The sequence below is a fragment of the Eutrigla gurnardus genome (assembly GCF_963514095.1).
Source record: "Eutrigla gurnardus genome assembly, chromosome: 22".
NCBI classification, from domain to species: domain Eukaryota; kingdom Metazoa; phylum Chordata; class Actinopteri; order Perciformes; family Triglidae; genus Eutrigla; species Eutrigla gurnardus.
In genome coordinates this window covers 5,300,923-5,323,931 of record NC_139933.1, presented here as the reverse complement: position 1 = coordinate 5,323,931, position 23,009 = coordinate 5,300,923, and the positions used below count along the sequence as shown (strand labels likewise).

General features: G+C 44.1%; 2 protein-coding genes across 3 annotated transcripts in view; both read right to left on the bottom strand.

Moving 5' to 3' along the window:
- The window catches only part of LOC311032694 (uncharacterized protein), a 177,243-nt gene that overhangs the window by 131,842 nt on the left and 22,392 nt on the right, over positions 1-23,009 (bottom strand). Inside the window, exons 1-2 of one of the 2 annotated variants that reach the window (XM_084039658.1) lie at positions 13,065-13,140; positions 12,689-12,762 (exon numbers count right to left, since the gene is read on the bottom strand). The exons of the other annotated variant lie outside the window; for it this stretch is intronic. The gene's annotated coding sequence lies outside the window, so the exon portion shown is untranslated. Of the gene's footprint in view, positions 1-12,688; positions 12,763-13,064; positions 13,141-23,009 lie in introns of those variants that run through there. 2 annotated transcript variants of the gene reach the window in all.
- Positions 1,505-23,009, bottom strand: part of LOC311008452 (uncharacterized protein) — a gene marked incomplete at its 3' end in the record, with an annotated part of 39,505 nt that continues 18,000 nt past the window's right edge. Inside the window, exons 4-6 of the mRNA XM_084002143.1 lie at positions 3,866-3,902; positions 3,535-3,763; positions 1,505-1,533 (exon numbers count right to left, since the gene is read on the bottom strand). Of these exons, the coding sequence (XP_083858269.1) occupies positions 1,505-1,533; positions 3,535-3,763; positions 3,866-3,902 (295 nt within the window). The remainder of the gene's footprint in view (positions 1,534-3,534; positions 3,764-3,865; positions 3,903-23,009) is intronic.

Sequence of the window (23,009 nt, the reverse complement as noted above, 5' to 3'; positions counted from 1 at the left end):
GCCACTCGCCCACTTGAGGTGGTTGCTATGGATTACACAACACTGGAACGTGCCACAGATGGTCGTGAAAATGTACTTGTAATGACAGATGTGTTTACTAAGTTCAGTCAGGCCTTTGCCACACGTGATCAGAAGGCAGAAACCACTGCTAAAGTCATCCTGAAAGAGTGGTTTCTAAAGTATGGAGTACCAGAACGCCTGCACTCTGATCAGGGCAGGAATTTTGAAAGTTCAGTGATCGCAGAGTTATGCAGATTGTATGGAGTGAAGAAAACCCGCACAACACCACATCACCCTCAAGGGAACCCCCAGTGTGAAAGGTTCAATCGCACTCTGCATGATCTTTTGCGTACACTTCCCCCTGAGAAGAAGCGGCGTTGGCCTGAACACCTGTCAGAGCTTGTGTATGCGTACAATGTCACACCACACTCGACCACGGGGTATTCACCCTATTATTTGCTGTTTGGAGTTCACCCTCATCTTCCTATTGATGCACTGCTGGGCCATGAACAGGAGAACGGTGATAAACCAGACTGGTTGGCTGTACACCAGGAGCGTCTTCAAGATGCGCATGCCAGAGCGAGAGAATGTGCTGAACGAAAGGCTGAAGAGAGACTAGCTCAGCAGCAAGAGCGCGTGTACTGTCCAGATGTTGAGGTGGGACAGCTGGTTTATCTCCGCCATCGTCCACCAGGAAGGAACAAAATCCAAGACGCTTGGTCAGCCACGGCGTACAAAGTTGTTGAGATCCAAGGGACCACGTACACAGTGGAGCCCCTAGAGGGTGGGCCGGTAAAGAGGGTGCATCGATCTAACCTGCGGCCATGTGTGGGTCCTGTGCCAGCGCCGAGGCGACGTCACCATTCAGCCACTCCTGTGAATGAACCTGCCCCAAGGCAAGAGCTAGAGATGGAGGTCATGGAGCCTGAGTTCATTTTGGAAGAGAGAGTGACATATCCAGCAGCTGAGCAGGTTACAGCTCAGGAGTTTGAGAATGTGGATCCAATGATTGTTGAGACAGAATACCAGGAAGAGACTGAGAGACTGGAAGAGAGTGAGGGTGGACTTGGGAAGGAGAGGAGTGACAGACCTGAGGAGAGCTTGGAGACGGAACCATTGCCCACTTCTCATCCACTGTCAGGACCTCCCTCTACACCTGCAGAGAGGCCAGAGGAGAGGCCAGTGCCTGCTCCCCGGAGGAAAAAGGAGGGAACTGTAAGTGGGGACACACCCATTTCCCCTCCACGAAGGAGCCAGAGAACAACAGCTGGAAAGAACAGAAACCCTTTTAACTTACCCAGGTCTGCATGCAACGCAGTGTCCTTTAGTCCAGATTTACTGTCTCAGGTGTTAGCTGGCATGGTCTTTTATTCATCACAACTTAAAGGGGCTATGCGTACAGAAGTCACCGAGGACGTTGACTTGTAGCAGGGGAGAATGTAGCCAAGTGAACAGGGGTTACTGTGTTTTTTGTGTTAGCTGAGCCCTAATAGAATGTGTACTGTCACTTTAAGGCCAGACAGGTTGAGAATCCTGTGAGAACCAGAAAGTCACGCGAGACGTGACAACACCCGCGAACCGTCGTCTTCCTAACGGAAACAATGGCGGAGATGCGTATTTCTTGTCTGTGAGAGTGTGTGAAGAGTTTGAGTCGTGAAAACCGTGTATCACAGAGGAAATACGTGTCCGAGTGAAGAGTTAGTGCGGACCGGTAACTGAGCCGTCTGACGAATATGTGTGACTGAAGACTTCGTGTTTATTTCTCGTCGGTCGAGGGTTTGTGTACTGTCTCCGGGGTGTCGGGAGCCGCCCTAGACGACCACGGGTCAGCGTAAGTGGCATATAGTGTACTGAAATATTAGTTAAAGTTACATTTTCTGTGTTAAAGTGTTATTTACGAAGCTGTGTGTTGTTACCCATGTAGAGGGGAGGCAGAGAGCCGTGTGTGCGTGTGAGCTGCATCCAGGTGCAGGGTGAGGCTCTTAAGCTACAAGCTAGAGTAAGTGAGCACATGATTTTGCTTTCTGAATGTACTCTAAGTCCAGTGAAGGTCACGGTAAAAACATGTTTTGCGAAGAGATATATATAAAGATGTACATTAAAGTTAATTCATGGTGTTTATTAATTTAACTCATGAAGTTTACTGAGTTAAAACTTGATGTGTACTGTAAAGTGTGTCTGATAAAATGAAGAGAGTGGCTTAAAAATGTATTCATGCTAATGTATTTTATTTCCTGTTTACATAGGAATAGGCCACTGCTGTTGTTTGTTCTGTTTTGTTTTTGGTTTGTTTTGCCTGTTTTGTACTGAGACAATCAGAAGAAATTAATGAGAGACAGGAAAGAATCTGTTTTATGTTTTTTCATTTGATTACAAGCAAATGTCTCAAAGTTAGAGAATTAATGCTGTGTTCGTTAGAGGGCAGTCGGGGTATTAAAGATCCTACTAAAAGTTATTTTTGTGTCCGGTCTCCTTCTTCGTTGACCTGGCCACATATGCTAAGCTAAAGCTAACAAGCTGACAGCTCTGTGTGCACACTATAGGGCCCACAGCTCATTTATTCCCTCGGGCCCCATAGTGGGATAATCTGACCTTAACCGAGATCAAAATTCTTTCACTTCTTCAAATAAAAAACTTCAGTCATCAGTTTCCATTGGCCTCAATGTAAAAACACACAAACCTGCTCCAGAGACAAACACACACATATTGCTGGCAGAACCGGTTCTATGTTGACACACACATACATAGTGCATACGGACACACACACACACACACACACACACACACACACACACACTACCACGTTGGAAACACTTTTCTACATTCAGACTTGAGGCTGATTTTGAAACAATTCAAAACTCCCAATAATGTATTTTATTGTTTCTGTCTGGTCGGTTCAAATGAATGAACTGGTTTCTGAAATGTCAAAATGAACCTGAGGTCAGATGCAACCAAGAGTCTAGAATCATCACTCATCAATGTCTGACTATGAGTTATTGTTTCCTGCACGAACAAACATTTTTAATTTTGCTTTTCTTTTTCTTTTGGTAGTAGGTTCAAGTTGGCATAACACAGTATCACATACTTCACAGTTTCGTTTTTCAACAGGTTAACCCATTCTGATAAAAACACAGACATCCAGTCCTGATGGAGCAGTTTAACTTTTCATTGTGATTATCACATAGTTATACCTATTTAATGTTTCAGCAAAAACATCACAATGTACTGTATTTAAATATAAAACCCAAATAATAAACAAAAAGCAAGAGTTGATGTGAATAATCCAGCCTTTATTGTGTAAACAACAGATTTTTATATTTGGTGGTCTTTTGCACGCTTTCACACATTAACTCAAGCTTATCAAAATAATAATTCACCAAAAGCATTTAATCAACAGTTAATTCCAGTAAATCCTGCTGCTTTCGGACTGTGTCTGGGCTTTTTGTTTCATCTCTTCAAAACGTTTCTCAAACCTCTTCATTAGTTCTTCGCCATGCACCAGAACTTCCAAAGAACAATAAAAAGATATAGTACCTTCTTTGTAGTCAAGTTTGATCAGATTGTCCTGTTGAGTTTCCTTGAGGTTAGGATACTTTCTCTTCATTACGTCCAGCCATTCTCTCACTAATGTGCTATAGAAGACCAGGTTGAATTTCTTCCCGTTACGTTTATCATAAAAAAGAACGTCTTTGTTGTCTTGCAGTATATCTTTTCTTTTTCCTTTGCGGAGTCTTGTGAGACATCTTTCAGGAGGAGCAGGCATCTGTATCAGATATAAAAAAAAAAAAGAACAATTTTTATTTGTGAATGACCATGGCTATGATGAATGGTACAACACATTCAATATTCTGCTGTGATGTTGTACCTTGTATTTCCTGCGCTGTGGGGTGGTTTCCAGGGACGGTGTCTGGACATTTTGTTTCATCTCTTCAAAATCTCTCTCAAATGTCTCCCTTAGTGCTTTGCCAGAACTTTCACAGAAGACTTAAAAGTTATAGTACCTTCTTCAGACTCAAATTTGAGTTTCCTCGAGGTCAGGATACGTTCTCCTTATCACGTCCAGCCATTCTCTCACTAATGTGCTACGGAAGACGAGGTTCAATTTCTCCCCGTTACGTTCATCATAAAAGAGAAAATCTTTATTGACATCCAGTAACTTTGATCTGTGTTCGTCCCTTTTGTTTTCGCCGAGTCCTTGGGGGTATTGTATAGGAAGAGCAGGCATCTGTATCAGACAACAAAAAAGAAAATGTTACATTTGTAAATGACCATACCACTGATGAATGGTACAACACATTCAGTATTCAGACTTGCCGTGATGTTTTAGGGTCCTATGAAATCCAAGCAATTTTAGAGCACTTTCCCCATCAAATTGTGTCAATCAACCCAGTGTCGGCTGATGTGAAGAGCTTTTCCCTTTTTATTTATACTCTCTGCCTTGTTCACATACAGCCAATAATATAATGCCACAGCTATTATCACCATGTAAAGGCATGCCCAACTATTAAAGAAGGCCAAGTTTTAAAACTGGATTGATGAGCACAGATAATTGTTTTCATTGTTCATGTGTTTTTGTTTTTTCTACTTGTGGATTATATATTTGATCTAGGGCTGGGATGATGTAAGTTTCTTTTTTATATCACGGATAATCACAGATTTGTTTTTCACTAAAAGATGTGTTGCAGTATAAATATGTTTCTTGACCAAATGTAATGGGATACCATTGCGTTTTAGTGCCATTTCAAGTTTTAAGCATATTTTGATAGTTATCGGGATATTAATGTGAATCGTAAATATTCTGGCCAGAATAATCGGGACTAAACTTTTCGTACTGACCCATGTCCACTTGTAACGTTTGTTTTTGTTACCTGCCTAGGGACTGCGGATGTAAATTAGCATACTTGCTCACTGATGTTTAAATCCCAGTCGGCAAGTCCGGCGGACCGAGGGCACTCTGTCAGATTTTGAATGTTTACAACTCTCACGCTCCTCCCCCACGACCATGAAGCTCCTCCCCCACGACCACCGAGCTCCTCCCCCACGACCACCGAGCTCCTCCCCCACGACCACCGAGCTCCTCCCCCACGACCACTGAGCTCCTCCCCCACGACAACCGAGCTCCTCCCCCACGACCACCGAGCTCCTCCCCCACGACCACCGAGCTCCTTCCCCTCGACTCCGTGCCCTTTGAAATCCCTTAGATCACGCCACCTTTGAAACACGGGTCTGATGTTGACTGTTTAATCACGGGCCCCGTCGCAATCTCTCTTTTATTTCCTTATTTTCCACCGGTGTTTTCTTTGCCTTGGTTGTTATCGACCTCCTCGTTTCGGTTTTTAACCGGGGGATTAGAAGCTTGTTCCTACTTCCCTCCGCCTCCCCCCTGTGATAGTGGTACGACCCGAGAGCAGAGGGGCTCTGTGTGTGCACGAAAAAAGCAGCAGGGCTGCTGCGTGCTGATTGGACAGGAGGACCCGAGGAGGGCCTTGTTGATATTTTGCAAAACAAACAGGCTCTACGGGCACGTAGAGGTGTGCTTTTTTTTTTTCTAAAACCGGATGATTTATCTTGTTCTATCGTAGCATAGTGTCGGTTTCGGTGATTATGATCAAAAAAATGTTGCTGACTGGGGCTTTAATGACTCAAGATGTTCATAAACATGCTCTGTCCCTATCAAATACACAAATGTGATCATTAAGTAGTGGAAAAATATGTCTCTTTAATTTCTCCTTTTCCCTTTTTCAGTGTCTGTGCAGGAAAGTTTAGAGAGGAAGTTTGGCAAGCAGGGGGGACCCATCCCTGTTGTACCGACCGCTGACTTCCAGGCCCGAGTAGCTGTGAGTAAAATACACACACGCACACATTGTTTTGCACACACACTGTTTTTAAAGTGTCCTTTATTCAGATTAACTGAGACAAACATTAATCCTCCTTTGCAGGGTGCCTCTGAGAAGGATATTGTTCACTCCGGGTTGGCCTACACCATGGAGAGATCTGCCCGGGTAAGTGACCATGCATAACGGAACGCCGTCCAACCTGTTTTAGCGAGCAGTCTCCAGATGAAACACTTCCAGGAATTTTAAAACGTACGCTCATTGCAGTGGTTCTGACTTTTTCTGTTATCTCTCACTGTAAACCACCAAGATTTTTATCAACCATTAACGATACGGAGTCAATCTGTGACAAAACATTCAGCCCTTGAGTGATTTCAAGACCTCCAAGCCTTTTGTAAAGATTTAAGGTCGTCAAGGTAGCAAGAAGACATTAGTTAAGGTTTCAATTTCTTTATCATTTCATTGTTTTAATGGATCAATTTTCTGCCACTTTTATGTCCCGATCATGTGAACTGATTCATTAGGAATTATTGACAAAAAGGTGATTTTTAAAATCAAATTTTAAAATGAATGTACTTTGTTAATAATTGTCGATCTGGAAAGAACCATGAAAGATGGTTGTCGGTTGTTGATGGCCCTTGTGCAGCTCTATCCTTTTCTTTAACCAGCATTATATAACACGCTCTCTTCTGCCTTTCTAGCAAATCATGCGCACGGCAAGCAAGTACAACCTGGGTCTGGACCTTCGGACGGCCGCCTACGTCAACGCCATCGAGAAGGTCTTCAAAGTCTACAACGAGGCGGGGCTTACCTTCACATAAACGGCCAATCAGGACGCACGCGTCCCTTACTTTCACCCACCCTCCTGCTAGTGATCACCCTCTGCTGCCTCTTCCCCCCTCAGCCTTCAGAACATATCACTGTTACCGCTGCTCTTTGGCTATTACCCCACACACACACACACACACACACACACACACACACACATACTAGCCTGGTATTTATCCTGTGATCCACCTGCTGCCATTATACTGTAACCACATCTGTTTGAATATGGCCCTGTTCTCGTCTTTGACAGAGGTTGTATTGAGAAAAAGCAGAGAGAGTAACATCCTGTCTACCGCTGCCCTCGCATTAACGTTCATGACGATGCTGATGGCAGCCTTGTTCAGAGCGCACGTTTCTTTTTTATGGCTAAATACACGTAAGACCCTCCTGGTTGTTTCAGTTGGCAGCACTACAGATGCCTTATTTCAGAAAGAGGTCCGCTCTAGAATGGAGACGGCCACTACAATTTGACTTCAACTAAAAAGGGATTTAGATTTAACTTCATGTGAATAAAAGATAATTTCATGAATCTTGAGTTTGTCATCTCACTCTTCAGACGTAATGGTTAGTCGTGAAGTTGCCAAGGTTAAAGTTTTTTTTTTTTTGGTGGGAGGATTGTTGCTCGTCCCCCCATCGTTTCCTGCTTTCCTGTCGCTTTATCTATTGTATTAAAAGCAGCTTCTCCCCGACTCCTTCGCTGGCCAAGAAAGGGGAGCAGGGAGGGTGCCAGGTGTCACTGTGACCGCCCGTCCCCTTGTTGAATCTTCCTCAGTTTTAATCGTCCAGTTCTTCGACATTTGAAATTGTTATGGAGGAAATTACTTTATTTTTTTTTATTCATTTCTCTTTTTTTTTGGAAACCAATAAAATGTTAAGAAAAAGTGTTTCTCGTGTGTGTGTGTGTGTGTGTGTGTGTGTGTGTGTGTGTGTGTGTGTGTGTGTGTGTGTGTGTGCGCGCGCGCGCGCGCGTTGGAGAGTGCGTGTGCGTTGGAGAGTGCGTGTGCGTTGGAGAGTGCGTGTGCGTGTGCGTTGGTGAGTGCGTGTGCGTGTGTGTGTGTGTTGGAGAGTGCGCGTGTGTGTGTGTGTTGGAGAGTGTGTGTGTGTGTGTTGGAGAGTGTGTGCGTGTGCGCGTGTGCGTGTGTGTTGGAGAGTGTGTGTGTGTGTGTTGGAGAGTGCGCGTGTGTGTGTTGGAGAGTGTGTGCGTGTGTGTGTGTGTGTGTGTGTGTGCGCGCGCGCGCGCGCGTTGGAGAGTGCGTGTGCGTTGGAGAGTGCGTGTGCGTTGGAGAGTGCGTGTGCGTGTGCGTTGGTGAGTGCGTGTGCGTGTGTGTGTGTGTTGGAGAGTGCGCGTGTGTGTGTGTGTTGGAGAGTGTGTGTGTGTGTGTTGGAGAGTGTGTGCGTGTGCGCGTGTGCGTGTGTGTTGGAGAGTGTGTGTGTGTGTGTTGGAGAGTGCGCGTGTGTGTGTTGGAGAGTGCGTGTGTGTGTTAGAGAGTGCGCGCGTGTGTGTTTGTGTGTTAGAGAGTGCGCGCGTGTGTGTGTGTTAGAGAGTGCGCGTGCGTGTGTGTTAGCTAGTTAGAGAGTGCGCGCGTGTGTGTTAGCTAGTTAGAGAGTGTGTGTTAGCTAGTTAGTGTGTTAGAGAGTGTGTGTGTTAGCTAGTTAGTGTGTTAGAGAGTGTGTGTGTTAGCTAGTTAGACAGTGCGCGCGCGCGTGTGTGTTAGCTAGTTAGAGAGTGCGTGTTTTAGCTAGTTAGTGTGTTAGCTAGTTAGAGAGTATGCGCGTGTGTGTGTTAGCTAGTTAGAGAGTGTGCGCGCGTGTGTGTTAGCTAGTTAGAGAGTGTGCGTGTGTGTTAGCTAGTTAATTAGTTAGAGAGAGAGTGTGTGTGTGTGTGTTAGTGTGTGTGTTAGTTAGTTAGAGTGTGTGTGTGTGTGTGTGTTAGAGTTTGTGTGTGTTAGAGAGTGTGTGTGTTAGCTAGTTAGTTAGAGAGTGTGTGTGTGTGTGTGTGTTAGAGAGTGTGTGTGTGTGTGTGTGTGTGTGTTAGAGTGTGTGTGTGTGTGTTAGAGAGTGTGTTAGAGAGTGTGTGTGTCTGTGTTAGAGAGTGTGAGTGTGTTAGAGAGTGTGTTAGAGAGAGTGAGTGTGTTAGAGAGAGTGTGAGTGTGTTAGAGAGTGTGAGTGTGTTAGAGAGTGTGTGTGTTAGAGAGTGTGTTAGAGAGTGTGTTAGAGTGTGTGTGTGTGTGTGTGTGTGTGTGTGTTAGAGAGTGTGTTAGAGAGTGTGTTAGAGAGTGTGAGTGTGTTAGAGAGTGTGTGTGTGTTAGAGAGTGTGTTAGAGAGTGTGAGTGTGTTAGAGAGTGTGAGTGTGTTAGAGAGTGTGTTAGAGAGTGTGTGTGTGTGTGTGTGTGTGTTAGAGAGTGTGTTAGAGAGATATGTTTCGGTAAGGGTGTGAAATGTTTTACACCCTGATCTGAACGTCTTAGTTAAAAGAATAGGTGGCGCTCTCCTGGTAATTTCCCTGAAATACTCGGTGGTGTGTGAGCGTGTCAACAGGTTGAAATGCTATCTTGACAGCCCTGACATACAACACTATGGCCCAATCCCACTGTCCGTCCTCCAGCCTTCAACAAACTGAAGTCACTAAATGGTTGAGTGTGAGAGGCTTTTACTGGAGCTTATTAACTTCATTTCTGGACGAGCAAAATTCATACAAAATGACACCTAAACATAACCCAAGATGCCATTGTGGGCTTCCCAGGAGCCAAACCCTACAAAAGGCAACATTTTGGAGGCCGACTGCCACATCTTGATCCCTGCGGCCGGAGAAAAGCAGCTCACGCGTGTCAACGCCCCCAAGATGAAGGCCAAGGTTAACACTTTGATTTTCCTGAGGTGCTGTGCTTTAAGTATTCATTTGTGGTCATGTGACATGTGTGTTTATTTTGTGTGTGTTTTGCCTCCTTTCAGATCATTGCTGAAGGTGCCAATGGTCCCACCACTCCAGACGCGGACAAGATCTTCCTAGAGAACAACATCATGGTTATTCCTGTAAGCACAAACGACGCATGCACACACGAATGCAAACTACCATGTTGGAAACACTTTTCTACATTCAGACTAGAGGCTGATTTTGAAACAATTCAAAACTCCCAATAATGTATTTTATTGTTTCCGTCTGGTCGGTTCAAATGAATGAACTGGTTTCTGAAATGTCAAAATGATCCTGAGGTTAGATGCAACCATGCAACATTTCTACAGACCCATTTTTAATTTCGCTTTTCTTTTTCTTTTTTGTCCAAACTTGTCTCACTGGTTTGAAGTTGGCATAACACAGTATCACATACTTCAGTTTCGTTTTCCAACAGGTTAACCCATTCTGATAAAAACACAGCCATCCAGTCCTGATGGAGCAGTTTAACTTTTCATTGTGATTATCACATAGTTATCCCTATTTAATGTTTCAGCAAAAACATCACAATGTACTGTATTTAAATATAAATATAATAAACAAAAAGCAAGAGTTGATGTGAATAATCCAGCCTTTATTGTGTAAACAACAGATTTTTATATTTGGTGGTCTTTTGCACGCTTTCACACATAAACTCAAGCTTATCAAAATAATAATTCACCAAAAGCATTTAATCAACATTTTATTCCAGTAATATTCTTCCCAAATGAAAACAGAGGAGTGAGTACCAAACAGTCGGATGTGTGAGTTTGTGATATTTGGTCCTGCAGGACATGTACCTGAATGCTGGCGGTGTGACGGTGTCTTATTTTGAGTGGCTGAAGAATCTCAACCATGTCAGCTATGGAAGACTGACCTTCAAATATGAGAGAGACTCAAACTACCACCTGCTCAGTGAGTACAAGACCGCTCTTCATTCCTACATTACCTGCAGACGGACTAGAGTGAGACTCAATCCAAGAAGATCCATTATTACATTGTTAATCCTTGTGACACAATACCAAAGCAATATAGAAAACACCAAGAGGAGGAACTACAATAAATGTATAGGAAGGGGGGGGGGGGAGTGTCAGTGACAATTTTTTTTGTCACCGACACTCATTTAACAAAGCCTTGATGACCGTGACAGTGACTTCACATCACTTACAAAATCACTTTTTTTTAGCTAGTTGCTCATTTAGCCTGTTCACTTTTGAATCCTCTCTTGTTCTTGACTTTGTTCATCCTCTCCTGCCGGGTAAGGGGGGAGGAAGTTTACCTCTCCCTTTCAAGGCTTTTTTACATTCTTTGCAGACTTCTGGTCCTCAGGGCCTCTGAGTTTTTTGATCTTGTTGTTTAGGCCTTGTTTCCAGCCAAAGGAGTAAATGAGTTGCTTGAGGCAAGGATATTTACCAAGAAGTGCCTTAACCACATCACCTATCTCTGCAGGTGATGGATCGGCTCTATATATAGTTTCAGCCAGCTTCTCAAGTATGTCTGTCTTGACATTCAAGTCATAAGCCATAAGTGTTCCATTCCTCGTGTAGGCTTCAGTGGCTCTTTTAAGGTGCCTCTCAGTTTCATCTCCAAACTCTGGAATGAGGAACTGACGATGAGGAACTGACGATGACTCTGCATAAGATGCAGAGTCATCGTCACTTGACTGTTGACCACCGGAAATGTCCAAATGTTCAAATTGTGGACGCAAGTTTGAAACATTCGGGGCAGCGTGAACAACCTTTATGGTGTCTTTGTCTTTAACTTGGTCACTTTGACGAAGAGTAAAGTAATCCTGAAATTCGGAATCCAAATACTGAAGACTGAACTCATAAGGAATTTCAAAGTTCTCCTTCACAATAGTTTGGAGGTCCTCCACATTGGACGGGATTCCTGATGGAAGGACCAACTTCTCAATTCGGTCATCAATTATTACTCGGAGCTTTGCCTCCATCTCTGCCAGCCTGACAAGAATGTGAATAGACAAAAGTTCATTAGCATCACAAGTGTATCTTTTCATCATTACTTTTATTTATTTGTCAATACATTTGTTTCCTGCATTACACCTGTTTTCCATTGTGATCACTTAGATTTAAAGACAACTCTCTTCAATTAAAAGTTGAGTCAGCAGGATGCTAATTAAATTTGTCCAACCACCAAGGAGGCAAAAGAAAGTCTTACTGGCTACCTTTTGTGTGTTGGCGTGTATGTTGGGAGTTATGTGTCATAATTCATACTGCTACCGTGTGTGCTCAACTGATTTCGGTTTTACGTGGCACACTGCTTACGGATAATAACATTTAAGAGCTGTCTTTAAATGTACATTTTTAACTAAAAAGGGATTTAGATTTAACTTCATGTGAATAAAAGATAATTTCATGAATCTTGAGTTTGTCATCTCACTCTTCAGACGTAATGGTTAGTCGTGAAGTTGCCAAGGTTAAAGGTTTTTTTTTTTTGGTGGGAGGATTGTTGCTCGTCCCCCCATCTTTTCCTGCTTTCCTGTTGCTTTATCTATTGTATTAAAAGCAGCTTCTCCCCGACTCCTTCGCTGGCCAAGAAAGGGGAGCAGGGAGGGCGCCAGGTGTCACTGTGACCGCCCGTCCCCTTGCTGAATCTTCCTCGGTTTTAATTGTCCAGTTCTTCGACATTTGAAATTGTTATGGAGGAAATTACTTTAATTTTTTTTTATTCATTTCTCTTTTTTTTGGAAACCAATAAAATGTTAAGAAAAAGAGTGTTTCTCATCGGTTTATTTTTTATACTAAACGTGTGTGTGTGTGTGTGTGTGTGTGTGTGTGTGTGTGTGTGTGTGTGTGTGTGTGTGTGTGTGTGTGTGTGTGTGTGTGTGTGTGTGTGTGTGTGTGTGTGTGTGTGTGTGTGCTCATGTTTACACGAAGAGTAAAAATCCTGATATTATTCTGATCATGAACCAGTTTCAATTAAACTTCATAATAACTGCTAAATGTTCTGCAGCTTTTCCAATTAAAGTCTCAATATTTAGGTCTTCAAATCTTGTCTCTTATAGTCTAAAATATGAGACTGTTAACTACAGCTGGACTGTGTAGGTCCATCCTCTATGGCTGTGATGTTGTACCTTGTATTTGTCGTCCTGTGAGGTGATTTCTCAGTGGGAAGGTGGATACCACAGCTGCTTCTTGAAGGCACGAGCTGAAAACATTAAGTTTAACTCTTCAAGGCTTTTTAGGCTTTCAGTGCATGCTTGGTGGTTGGTCATGCTTCCTGAAGTAGGTCTTTTTGACACTACTTTGTAAAAGTTTACATGATGAAGTCTACAACAATCATGGACTACTTTCATCTTCAATCCTTAGCTCACTGGCTGTTTTACGTCACTGACAAGACTGCTCATGTCTTTTTTTTTTTAATGCAAGATTAATTTGTTTTTGATAAATATATGTTGAAATAACAATTCGGTCAACAAAAATTTGAAGGACAAATAGATGTATTCTTACCGAATCTGGTGAATCGGAGAGCTTCCGTGATGTTGCTGCTTAATGGTTGAGTGTGAGAGGCTGTGAGGGTCTGAATGGTATAAATACAAATAGGATGGCACTTGGCATGTCACTTTGATGACGCAAAACGTGTTATCAAAATGTTTGGTAAGGGCGTGAAATGTTTTACACCCTGATCTGAACGTCTTCCACAAACAAATAAAACGAGCTCATCCACCTCGTCACTCAAAGCAAGGCGCTGTCACAGTTAAAAGCAGGGCTGTGCAGAGACCTTTGGAGGGGCAGGTGCTCAAAATTAAAAGGGGGCACATGGAGCAGGAATTTGAAACACGATACAGAAACATACTTTGCAATATAACCGGTTGAATGGTTGAAACCCATATTCATAAAGAATGTAACATGGAATCACAACACACCATGTCATTGTCCACACCTCATATATGGCCAGTGCGCGCGCGCACACACACACACACACACACACACACACTCCTACTGTTTGTCACACGAAAGTAGGCGTTGTCCCAAATATTCTCAAATCAAAAGAATAACAAGCCTTTTAATCCTTTTGATCGACAGGCTGTCACTCTTGATTGGTATCAGATTGAATCGGTCACTCCTGCCCACACCCTCTTTGCACGCACACTGTTTTTAAAGTGTCCTTTCTTCAGATTAACTGAGATTAACATTAATCCTCCTTTGCAGGGTGCCTCTGAGAAGGATATTGTTCATTCTGGGTTGGCCTACACCATGGAGAGATCTGCCCGGGTAAGTGACCATGCATAACAGAACGCCGTCCAACCTGTTTTAGTGAGCAGTCTCCAGATGAAACACTTCCAGGAATTTTAAAACGTACAGTCATTGCAGTGGTTCTGACTTTTTCTGTTATCTCTCACTGTAAACCACCAAGATTTCTATCAACCATTAACGATACGGAGTCAATCTGTGACAAAACATTCAGCCCTTGAGTGATTTCTAGACCTCCAAGCCTTTTGTAAAGATTTAAGGTCGTCAAGGTAGCAAGAAGACATTAGCTTCCAACAAACTGAAGCCATAGTTAAAGTTTCAATTTCTTTATCATTTCATTATTTTAATGGATCAATTTTATGCCACTTTTATATCTCAATCATGTGAAATGATTCATTAGGAATTATTGACAAAAAGGTGTTTTTAAATTCAAATTTTAAAATGAATGTACTTTGTTAATAATTGTCGATCTGGAAGGAACCATGAAAGATGGTTGTCGGTTGTTGATGGCCCTTGTGCAGCTCTATCCTTTTCTTTAACCAGCATTATATAACACGCTCTCTTCTGCCTTTCTAGCAAATCATGCGCACGGCAAGCAAGTACAACCTGGGTCTGGACCTTCGGACGGCCGCCTACGTCAACGCCATCGAGAAGGTCTTCAAAGTCTACAATGAGGCGGGGCTTACCTTCACATAAACGGCCAATCAGGACGCACGCGTCCCTTACTTTCACCCACCCTCCTGCTAGTGATCACCCTCTGCTGCCTCTTCCCCCCTCAGCCTTCAGAACATATCACTGTTACCGCTGCTCTTAGGCTATTACCCCATACACACACACACACACACACACACACACACATACTCGCCTGGTATTTATCCTGTGATCCACCTGCTGCCATTATACTGTAAGCACATCTGTTTGAATATGGCCCTGTTCTCGTCTTTGACAGAGGTTGTACTGAGAAAAAGCAGAGAGAGTAACATCCTGTCTACCGCTGCCCTCGCATTAACGTTCATGACGATGCTGATGGCAGCCTTGTTCAGAGCGCACTTTTCTTTTTTATGGCTAAATACACGTAAGACCCTCCTGGTTGTTTCAGTTGGCAGCACTACAGATGCCTTATTTCAAAGAGGTCCGCTCTAGAATGGAGACGGCCACTACAATTTGACTTCAACTAAAAAGGGATTTAGATTTAACTTCATGTGAATAAAAGATAATTTCATGAAACTTGAGTTTGTCATCTCACTCTTCAGACGTAATGGTTAGTCGTGAAGTTGCCAAGGTTAAAGTTTTTTTTTTTTTGGTGGGAGGATTGTTGCTCGTCGTCCCATCTTTTCCTGCTTTCCTGTCGCTTTATCTATTGTATTAAAAGCAGCTTCTCCCCGACTCCTTCGCTGGCCAAGAAAGGGGAGCAGGGAGGGCGCCAGGTGTCACTGTGACCGCCCGTCCCCTTGTTGAATCTTCCTCGGTTTTAATCGTCCAGTTCTTTCGACATTTGAAATTGTTATGGAGGAAATTACTTTATTTTTTTTTATTCATTTCTCTTTTTTTTTGGAAACCAATAAAATGTTAAGAAAAAGTGGTGTGTGTGTGTGTGTGTGTGTGTGTGTGTGTGTGCGCGTGCGTGTTGGAGATATGCGCGTGCGCGTGCGTGTTGGAGATATGCGCGTGCGTGTGTGTTGGAGAGTGTGTGCGTGTGCGTGTGCGCGTGTGCGTGTGTGTTGGAGAGTGTGTGTGTGTGTGTGTGTGTTGGAGAGTGCGCGCGTGTGTGTGTTGGAGAGTGCGCGTGTGTGTGTGTGTGTGTTAGAGAGTGCGCGCGTGTGTGTGTGTGTGTATGAAGGTAAATCGATGTCAAAACACTTAGAAAGACGCGCAGCAGCGTGTGTGTGAACGCATGGTTATTTGTTATGCGTGCGTGCGTGCGTGCGTGCGTGCGTTGTCGTGCGCAGGTTGTATGTCACGCGTAACAAGAAGCTGCGTACATATGAAGCAGCGTGCGCACGTCTGTCTCTCACTGTTTGACAAATGTTGTTACGCGTTCACACGCACCTGCGGTCGCAGATTCTGATGCTGCGCGGCCGGAAGCTGATCTGCTGTGCGCGCACCAAACGTGTAACATGAGCGTGTAATGTAGTTGGCCTTTTCATTTAAGTCAACCAGGGGAGGCAGCAGCGAGCCATACTTTGCCTGCCGGACCGGAAATTTAAAAGAAGAAGAAGAAAAAGAAGAAGGAGAAAGGAGAGTGGGAAAGATGGTGAGTACTATATAAATACATAGGTAATTTGTGTTGTGTAAGTTTTAAAGTAGAGTCTGGAGTATTGCTTGTTGCAGTGTAAACAAAACATTGAAACTGGGCCCCTCCTCTCGGGTTCAACTGTGTAACGTAACGTAGCCTCCTGCCACAGACAGCAGCAGTTATGAGGACCACAAAGGAAAGGAAATATAGCCTAGTCCAGCGGTACTCAATACTACTATACCACTATTTGTGTTTTGGTTGGGTCAACACGTGTATCGGGACTTGTCTCCATGCCAACAGACAGCCTGTTATTGGGTCGCGCTGCGAACATTTTTAAGTTTCACTTTCGTTTTTGAAGCGGTTCGCATGTTGCCACTTTGCCAGTAGGAGCAGACAGATAGCATAGACGGGAAAAGATTACATGAAAGTGGCGTGTTCCAAGTTCTCTGCCTAAAGAAAGGTGGACAGTGAAAATCGCCAATTTAAAGAAGAATGGACTGAAAAGTTTGCATTCATTCTTCCTCCAACCAGCACAAGACCCATGTGCTTAATATGCCAGGAGACTATCTGTGATGAAGATTTCCAATTTGAAAACGGCATTATGAGACAAAGCATACACATTATGAAGAAACATATCCTCAAAATTCAGAGGTAAGACCAACAAAAACAAATGCACTAAATACAGTATATGACATGTGGCCTGACCGACCTCAATAAATGGACCTTTGAGTCATTGAAAAACATCTTTGTGGCCCTTGAGGATTTGTATTTGAGTACGCCTGGCCTAGTCCGAGAGAAGCGTGTGCCAGAGGTGACGGTGAACAGTTGATACTCTGCCCCATCGTGTGAGTAACAATCTTAGGACGTAAATGAAGTGGCGTGCATGTATTGGGTGTAAAAGTGCAGTGACTGCCATCTTGTTTCCCTCACAGCTTCCGAGTCTGTGCCCGGCAGAGGACAGTGTGCAAGTGGAAGACCAGCGGTGGTCGTGGAGGATCGGTGTTGCCAAGCTACCACAATTACGGACCCCTCCCCCCCACACCCCCTTTTATCATTTCTGTGAATAAATATTGTTTTAAATGCCCTTTACAGTCTCCAAGCACTTTCTTGCCTTTAAACAGCTCCTCGCTCTTACAGAGCTTGCTTTAATTGAAAACACATTTTAAATTACACACATAACTTTTGCTAGCTGGGGTCTATATAGACATGTTATACAATATTATTATTAGATTTAGGCTAATTGAAAAACACAGACACAAAGTTAGTAGCCTAGATACAGTACATGTTTTCCGTTTTTTGTTCTTTTATTTTGAAGCGAAAAACATCACATCCTGCTGTGTAATGAGCTGCATTGAACACAAGCAGATCTATTGAGAACAAAAAATCCATATTTCCTTTTATTTTGGCGAAAAGTAATGCAAAAGTAATGTAAAAGCAGTGTAATGCCTTACAATTCAAAGACAGTAATATTGTAATGTAACTAATTACTTTGAAATGACAGTAACATGCAGGGCTGGACTGGGACCAAAAATCGGCCCGGGCATTTTCAGCCGAGACCGGCCCACCAGGTATCGATGGAAAGACAATGAAGCCTATGAATGAAAACATTTTTTTGTGTGACAATGCTTGTACACTGTCGGGCATCGCCCCTCGGCTGTAATTGGTCCAGCCCAGAATCAATCATGACTAAGGGGCCGATCTACCAGTTTTGTGTACCAATAGCAGTGTTTCCCACAGGATTCTATCGTGGGGGGCTTGTGATCTTGTAGGGGGGTCCAGGGGCATGTCCCCCCGGGAGAATATTTTTAATAGATTTAATTTTAATGCATCGATTTGGTGAATTTTGAGAACCAAAATATGACATTAATCACTGACCAATTTCTTACAAACTGCTGGTACTAATACAAAATGTTGACATACTAAATGGGGTTGAGGAGTTTAAGCATTCAAGAAAAGATGAAAAGAAAAATGACTAAAACACAGTGCTGAGCCTTCCAGGGTTCCCCAATTAGTTTTCACTGAGGGCCAAATTATGTCCAGGTTGGTTGTAGTAGCAGATAGTAGTAGTAGTCATAGCCTGTGTTGAGGGACAGATACAAATGTACGCTTGAAAGAAAATAAGTCCAATATCAACGATTTATTTATTTGAATGCCCCTGGAGAATATTTTGATCAACAACAAAAAACAACAGCACTAGTGGCGCACTAGAGGAAAACAATATTGTATAACACTGTTATACAATATTGTTTTCCTCTTGTTTGCAGCGTCTTGCTTTTGTCTTGTAATTTGCAGACGGTCCCTGCGCACTCGCCCGGCTGTCACTGCGCATATAGATCAATGTTCTCCGTTCAGCTCGGAGGACAGCTGATTTTTGTAAAAAAATCTGTGTTTTGGTGCTTGTAGCTCGTAGTCTTTGATATTACGGTGGGGAAGAGGCATCATTTGTGTTTGAAAACGTTTCACTTCAGATGTATTGATCCCGAATCTGTGAATATATTTTCAACTTCACCGACTCTTTATTTCACCTTATGGCAGGTTATTAGTTAGTCACTGGGTCCGCACGGTTGGGGATGGCTGCTTTATACTATTAGTTTATTATGACTATTATTATTATTAAATTAAGTGGGTGACTATTCCTCAGCCTTCCTTGGTGTTTTGGTTTTGACATACGCGCACGCACTGTCAAACTCGCGCAGCTAAAGGGGGGTCGGCGGGGTGGACGCCTTGCCATGGCGACGGGGGTAAACAGAACGTTGATGAACCAAACCAGCCGCGAGGATTTCCCCTTATAATAAGCGCTGCTGCCCTCCTGTTTAGGCCTATTATTAGAGCCGCTAGTTAAGTCCATTCAATGTGTGGGAAACACTGAATATGTATCATGACTAATACCATTAATAACACTAATACCATTAGTAAAAAACATTTAAAAAAAAGGCTCGGCCCAAAATCGCCATCGGCCCTTCGGGCAAATGCCCGATATGCCCGATGGCCAGTCCAGCCCTGGTAACAAGTAATAAATAATGCATTACGCTTTTGAAGTAACTTGCCCAACACTGGTTCTCACTCATCTAAGAAAGAATCTCTTATTTATCTCGACTCTGAAGACAGCAAAACTGCCATGTCCCGTCATCCACCCATGTTTGTATCTCGCATTGGATCGATTGCACCATCTACTGGATGAAAATGGAACACAGAACAACTACATTACACGCTCATGTTACACGTTTGGTGCGCGCACAGCAGATCAACTTCCGGCCGCGCAGCATCAAAATCTGCGACCGCACGTACGTGTGAACGCGTAACAACATTTGTCAAACAGTGAGAGACAGACGTGCGCACGCTGCTTCATATGTACGCAGCTTCTTGTTACGCGTGACAGTCTGCGCACGTCGTTTCCGCGTACATGTGAGCGCCTGACAAAAATGTTCAATTATCTTCATGCGAGCGTTAATGCGTGCGTTCGCTAAAAAACGCATGAATGTTACGCGTAGTTACTCCGCGTAATGTGATCACAGGCGTGCAGCAGCCATCACGCGTGAACGTGCGCGTGAACGCGTGACCATTATAAGTCAATGAGGAAACTACATTACACGTCAGGCGCTGTGTGCTGCACAGGCGTCAAAGCACGCGGGTGTGACGCGTTCAGTTGATAGTTGCGCAAGTAATATGAAACGATTCTGACGCCATAGTGTGTGTTAGAGAGTGCGCGCGCGTGTGTGTGTGTGTTAGAGAGTGCGCGTGCGTGTGTGTTAGCTAGTTAGAGAGTGCGCGCGCGTGTGTGTTAGCTAGTTAGAGAGTGCGCGCGCGCGTGTGTGTTAGCGTGTTAGAGAGTGTGTGTGTTAGCTAGTTAGTGTGTTAGAGAGAGTGTGTGTTAGCTAGTTAGTGTGTTAGAGAGTGTGTGTGTTAGCTAGTTAGTGTGTTAGAGAGTGTGTGTGTTAGCTAGTTAGAGAGTGCGCGCGCGCGTGTGTGTTAGCTAGTTAGAGAGTGCGGGCGCGCGTGTGTGTTAGCTAGTTAGAGAGTGCGTGTGTTAGCTAGTTAGTGTGTTAGAGAGTGCGTGTGTTAGCTAGTTAGTGTGTTAGAGAGTGCGTGTGTTAGCTAGTTAGTGTGTTAGCTAGTTAGAGAGTGTGCGCGTGTGTGTGTTAGCTAGTTAGAGAGTGTGCACGCGTGTGTGTGTTAGCTAGTTAGAGAGTGTGCGTGTGTGTTAGCTAGTTAGTTAGAGAGAGAGAGTGTGTGTGTGCGTGTGTTAGAGTGTGTGTGTTAGTTAGTTAGAGTGTGTGTGTGTGTGTGTTAGAGTGTGTGTGTGTTAGAGAGTGTGTGTGTTAGCTAGTTAGTTAGAGAGTGTGTGTGTGTGTTAGAGAGTGTGTGTGTGTGTGTGTGTGTGTGTGTGTGTGTTAGAGTGTGTGTGTGTGTTAGTTAGTTAGAGTGTGTGTGTGTGTTAGAGAGTGTGTGTGTGTTAGAGTGTGTGTCTGTGTGTTAGAGAGTGTGTTAGAGAGTGTGTGTGTGTGTGTGTGTGTGTGAGAGTGTGAGTGTGTTAGAGAGTGTGTTAGAGAGTGTGAGTGTGTTAGAGAGAGTGTGAGTGTGTTAGAGAGTGTGAGTGTGTTAGAGAGTGTGTTAGAGAGTGTGTGTGTGTTAGAGAGTGTGTTTGTCATGCCGCTCGAAAGTATATTTTTATATTGCATTTGGGGTGTCGGTTGTTTCGGCTGTTCAGCTTTGTTCATGTAATTTTCGTGGCCGTAGCACCCACTAGTGCATTCGGAAAAAAGACCGGAAGTAGGAAAGCTGCCATGCGGTGATCGGAGATGGTCACTTGGTCGTCGGCTTTTCTCTCCTCGCTTTCCTTTTTCCCCTTTCTGCTCAGGCAACGTCTGTGAGTATTTTGTTGTGTAACGTTGAGTTATCATTTATTTTTAAATGTTGCCTAGTTAGTTTATTAGCTTCATTGTATTTTGTATTGTGTTGCAGTTTCACAATTTGCCCAGTAAACCTCGTGGAAATGAATCATCCGTCTCCGGGAGTTTTCTTGGGAGTGTTTAAGCTGAGTGGATCATAGTCCATGACAGTGAAAAGACGGCAATACAGCTAACGAGGGACACAAGGATTGCCATCCTACGGAGCAACTCAATAACAGGAGATAAGCGGCTAACACTACAGCTTCGAGACAGCTTCACATGAGCTTTCTTCTCCTGATACTGAAAACACAGTGAGTAACAATGTCACAACGTAGCAACAGCAAAAAAGGAAATGGAGATAACCAGTCCGAGACTCTACGCTCACGGAGCAGTCGCTCATCTGGTACATCTTCCAGCTCAAAGATTAGCATGGCCATTGCCAAGGCAAAGGCTAAAGCCGAAGCAGCGCAAGCTAGAGCGGCACATTCACAAAGGGAAATTGAACTTAAAGTCGAGCAAGCACGTATTCAAGCCAATCTTGATGCATTAAATGTTGAAAAAGAAAGGGATGCTGCCATAGCAGAGGCTAATACTCTTGTGGCTGGTTTACAAGATATGGGCTTTGAAGTACGCAGTGAGGCTGACAGCCTGGTTCTCCAATCCGTCAAAGACCAGCGCGTTGCCGCCTACGTGTCGGCACAAGCCAGTCTAAGCAGCAGGGGTTTATCTGTCGAAAGAGGGAGTCATGATGCTCCTCTAACGCTTCCTCCACATCTTCAACCTACCAATGTTATCCCTTCAACACCTCATCCACCCAATGTAAGTCAGACGCAAGCTGCTACTTCTGCCGGCATCATGCCACACCAGGTTCCTCAGGCCTCTCAGACCAGTTGGGCACCGCCACAACAGAGTTTCAATCAGCCCCTTAACTCCTTTCCAGCTCCTCAGCTTCGTGGAAAAAGTCTGCAACAGAACTTCAAACAGGATCCCTCATCTCCTGTGCACCAGCCTGTTCACAGGACATCTTATGGAGCTAGCCATGACCATTCTGCATCCACTGGAGACCTCATCAAATACCTTGCTCGCAACCGCTTGGTGACGTCAGGCCTCACCACATATGATGACCAACCAATGAACTATTGGGCCTGGAAATCATCGTTCCTAAATGCTATCGCCGATCTAGACATGTCCGCTGCAGAAGAACTCGACCTCCTCACCAAGTATCTGGGGAAAGAGTCAGCAGAACAGGTTAGACGAATAAAAACAGTCAACATAAGGAATCCAGCTACTGGACTGCACATGGCATGGGGGCGCCTCGACGAAATATACGGCTCACCAGAGGCCGTCGAACAGGCTCTGTTCAACAAACTAGAAAACTTTCCAAAGGTTACAACAAAGGATCCACAGAGACTCAGGGAGTTAGCCGATCTCTTGGCAGAGCTACAAGCTGCCAAGGAAGATGGCTATCTTGCAGGCTTGTCGTACTTGGATACCTCCAGAGGAATTAGGCCTATCATCGAAAAACTCCCATACAACATACAAGAAAAGTGGCTTTACTTCGGTACAAGATACAAACAAGAACATTCTGTTAGTTTCCCACCTTTCTCCACGTTGGTAAACTTCATCTCCTCAGAGGCAAGAGCTCGCTCAGACCCAAGCTTTAACCTCTTCACACAGGTTTCAGCAGAGAAAAAGGGCAAGTGGGAGAGGCCCACGAAGACATCTGTGTATGTTCACAAGACGCAGGTCTCAGGAGCTACTAAAACTGAGTCTAGAGAAAGCACAGAACAAATCGATCCAAACAAGCATTGTCCTCTGCATAAAAAGCCCCATCCTCTGAGGAAATGCAGAGGCTTCCGTGAGAAGAGCATAAATGATCGCAAACAGCTTTTGAAAGAGCATTACATCTGCTTTCGCTGTTGCTCCTCCACAGAGCACCTTGCAAAGAACTGCACCGCTGAGATAAAATGTACAGAGTGTGAGAGCACCGCTCATGTGACTGCACTTCACCCTTATCCACCTACCTGGAAATCTATGTCGTTCCCTTCCACTTCAGAGGATGGCGGGGAGGAGGAC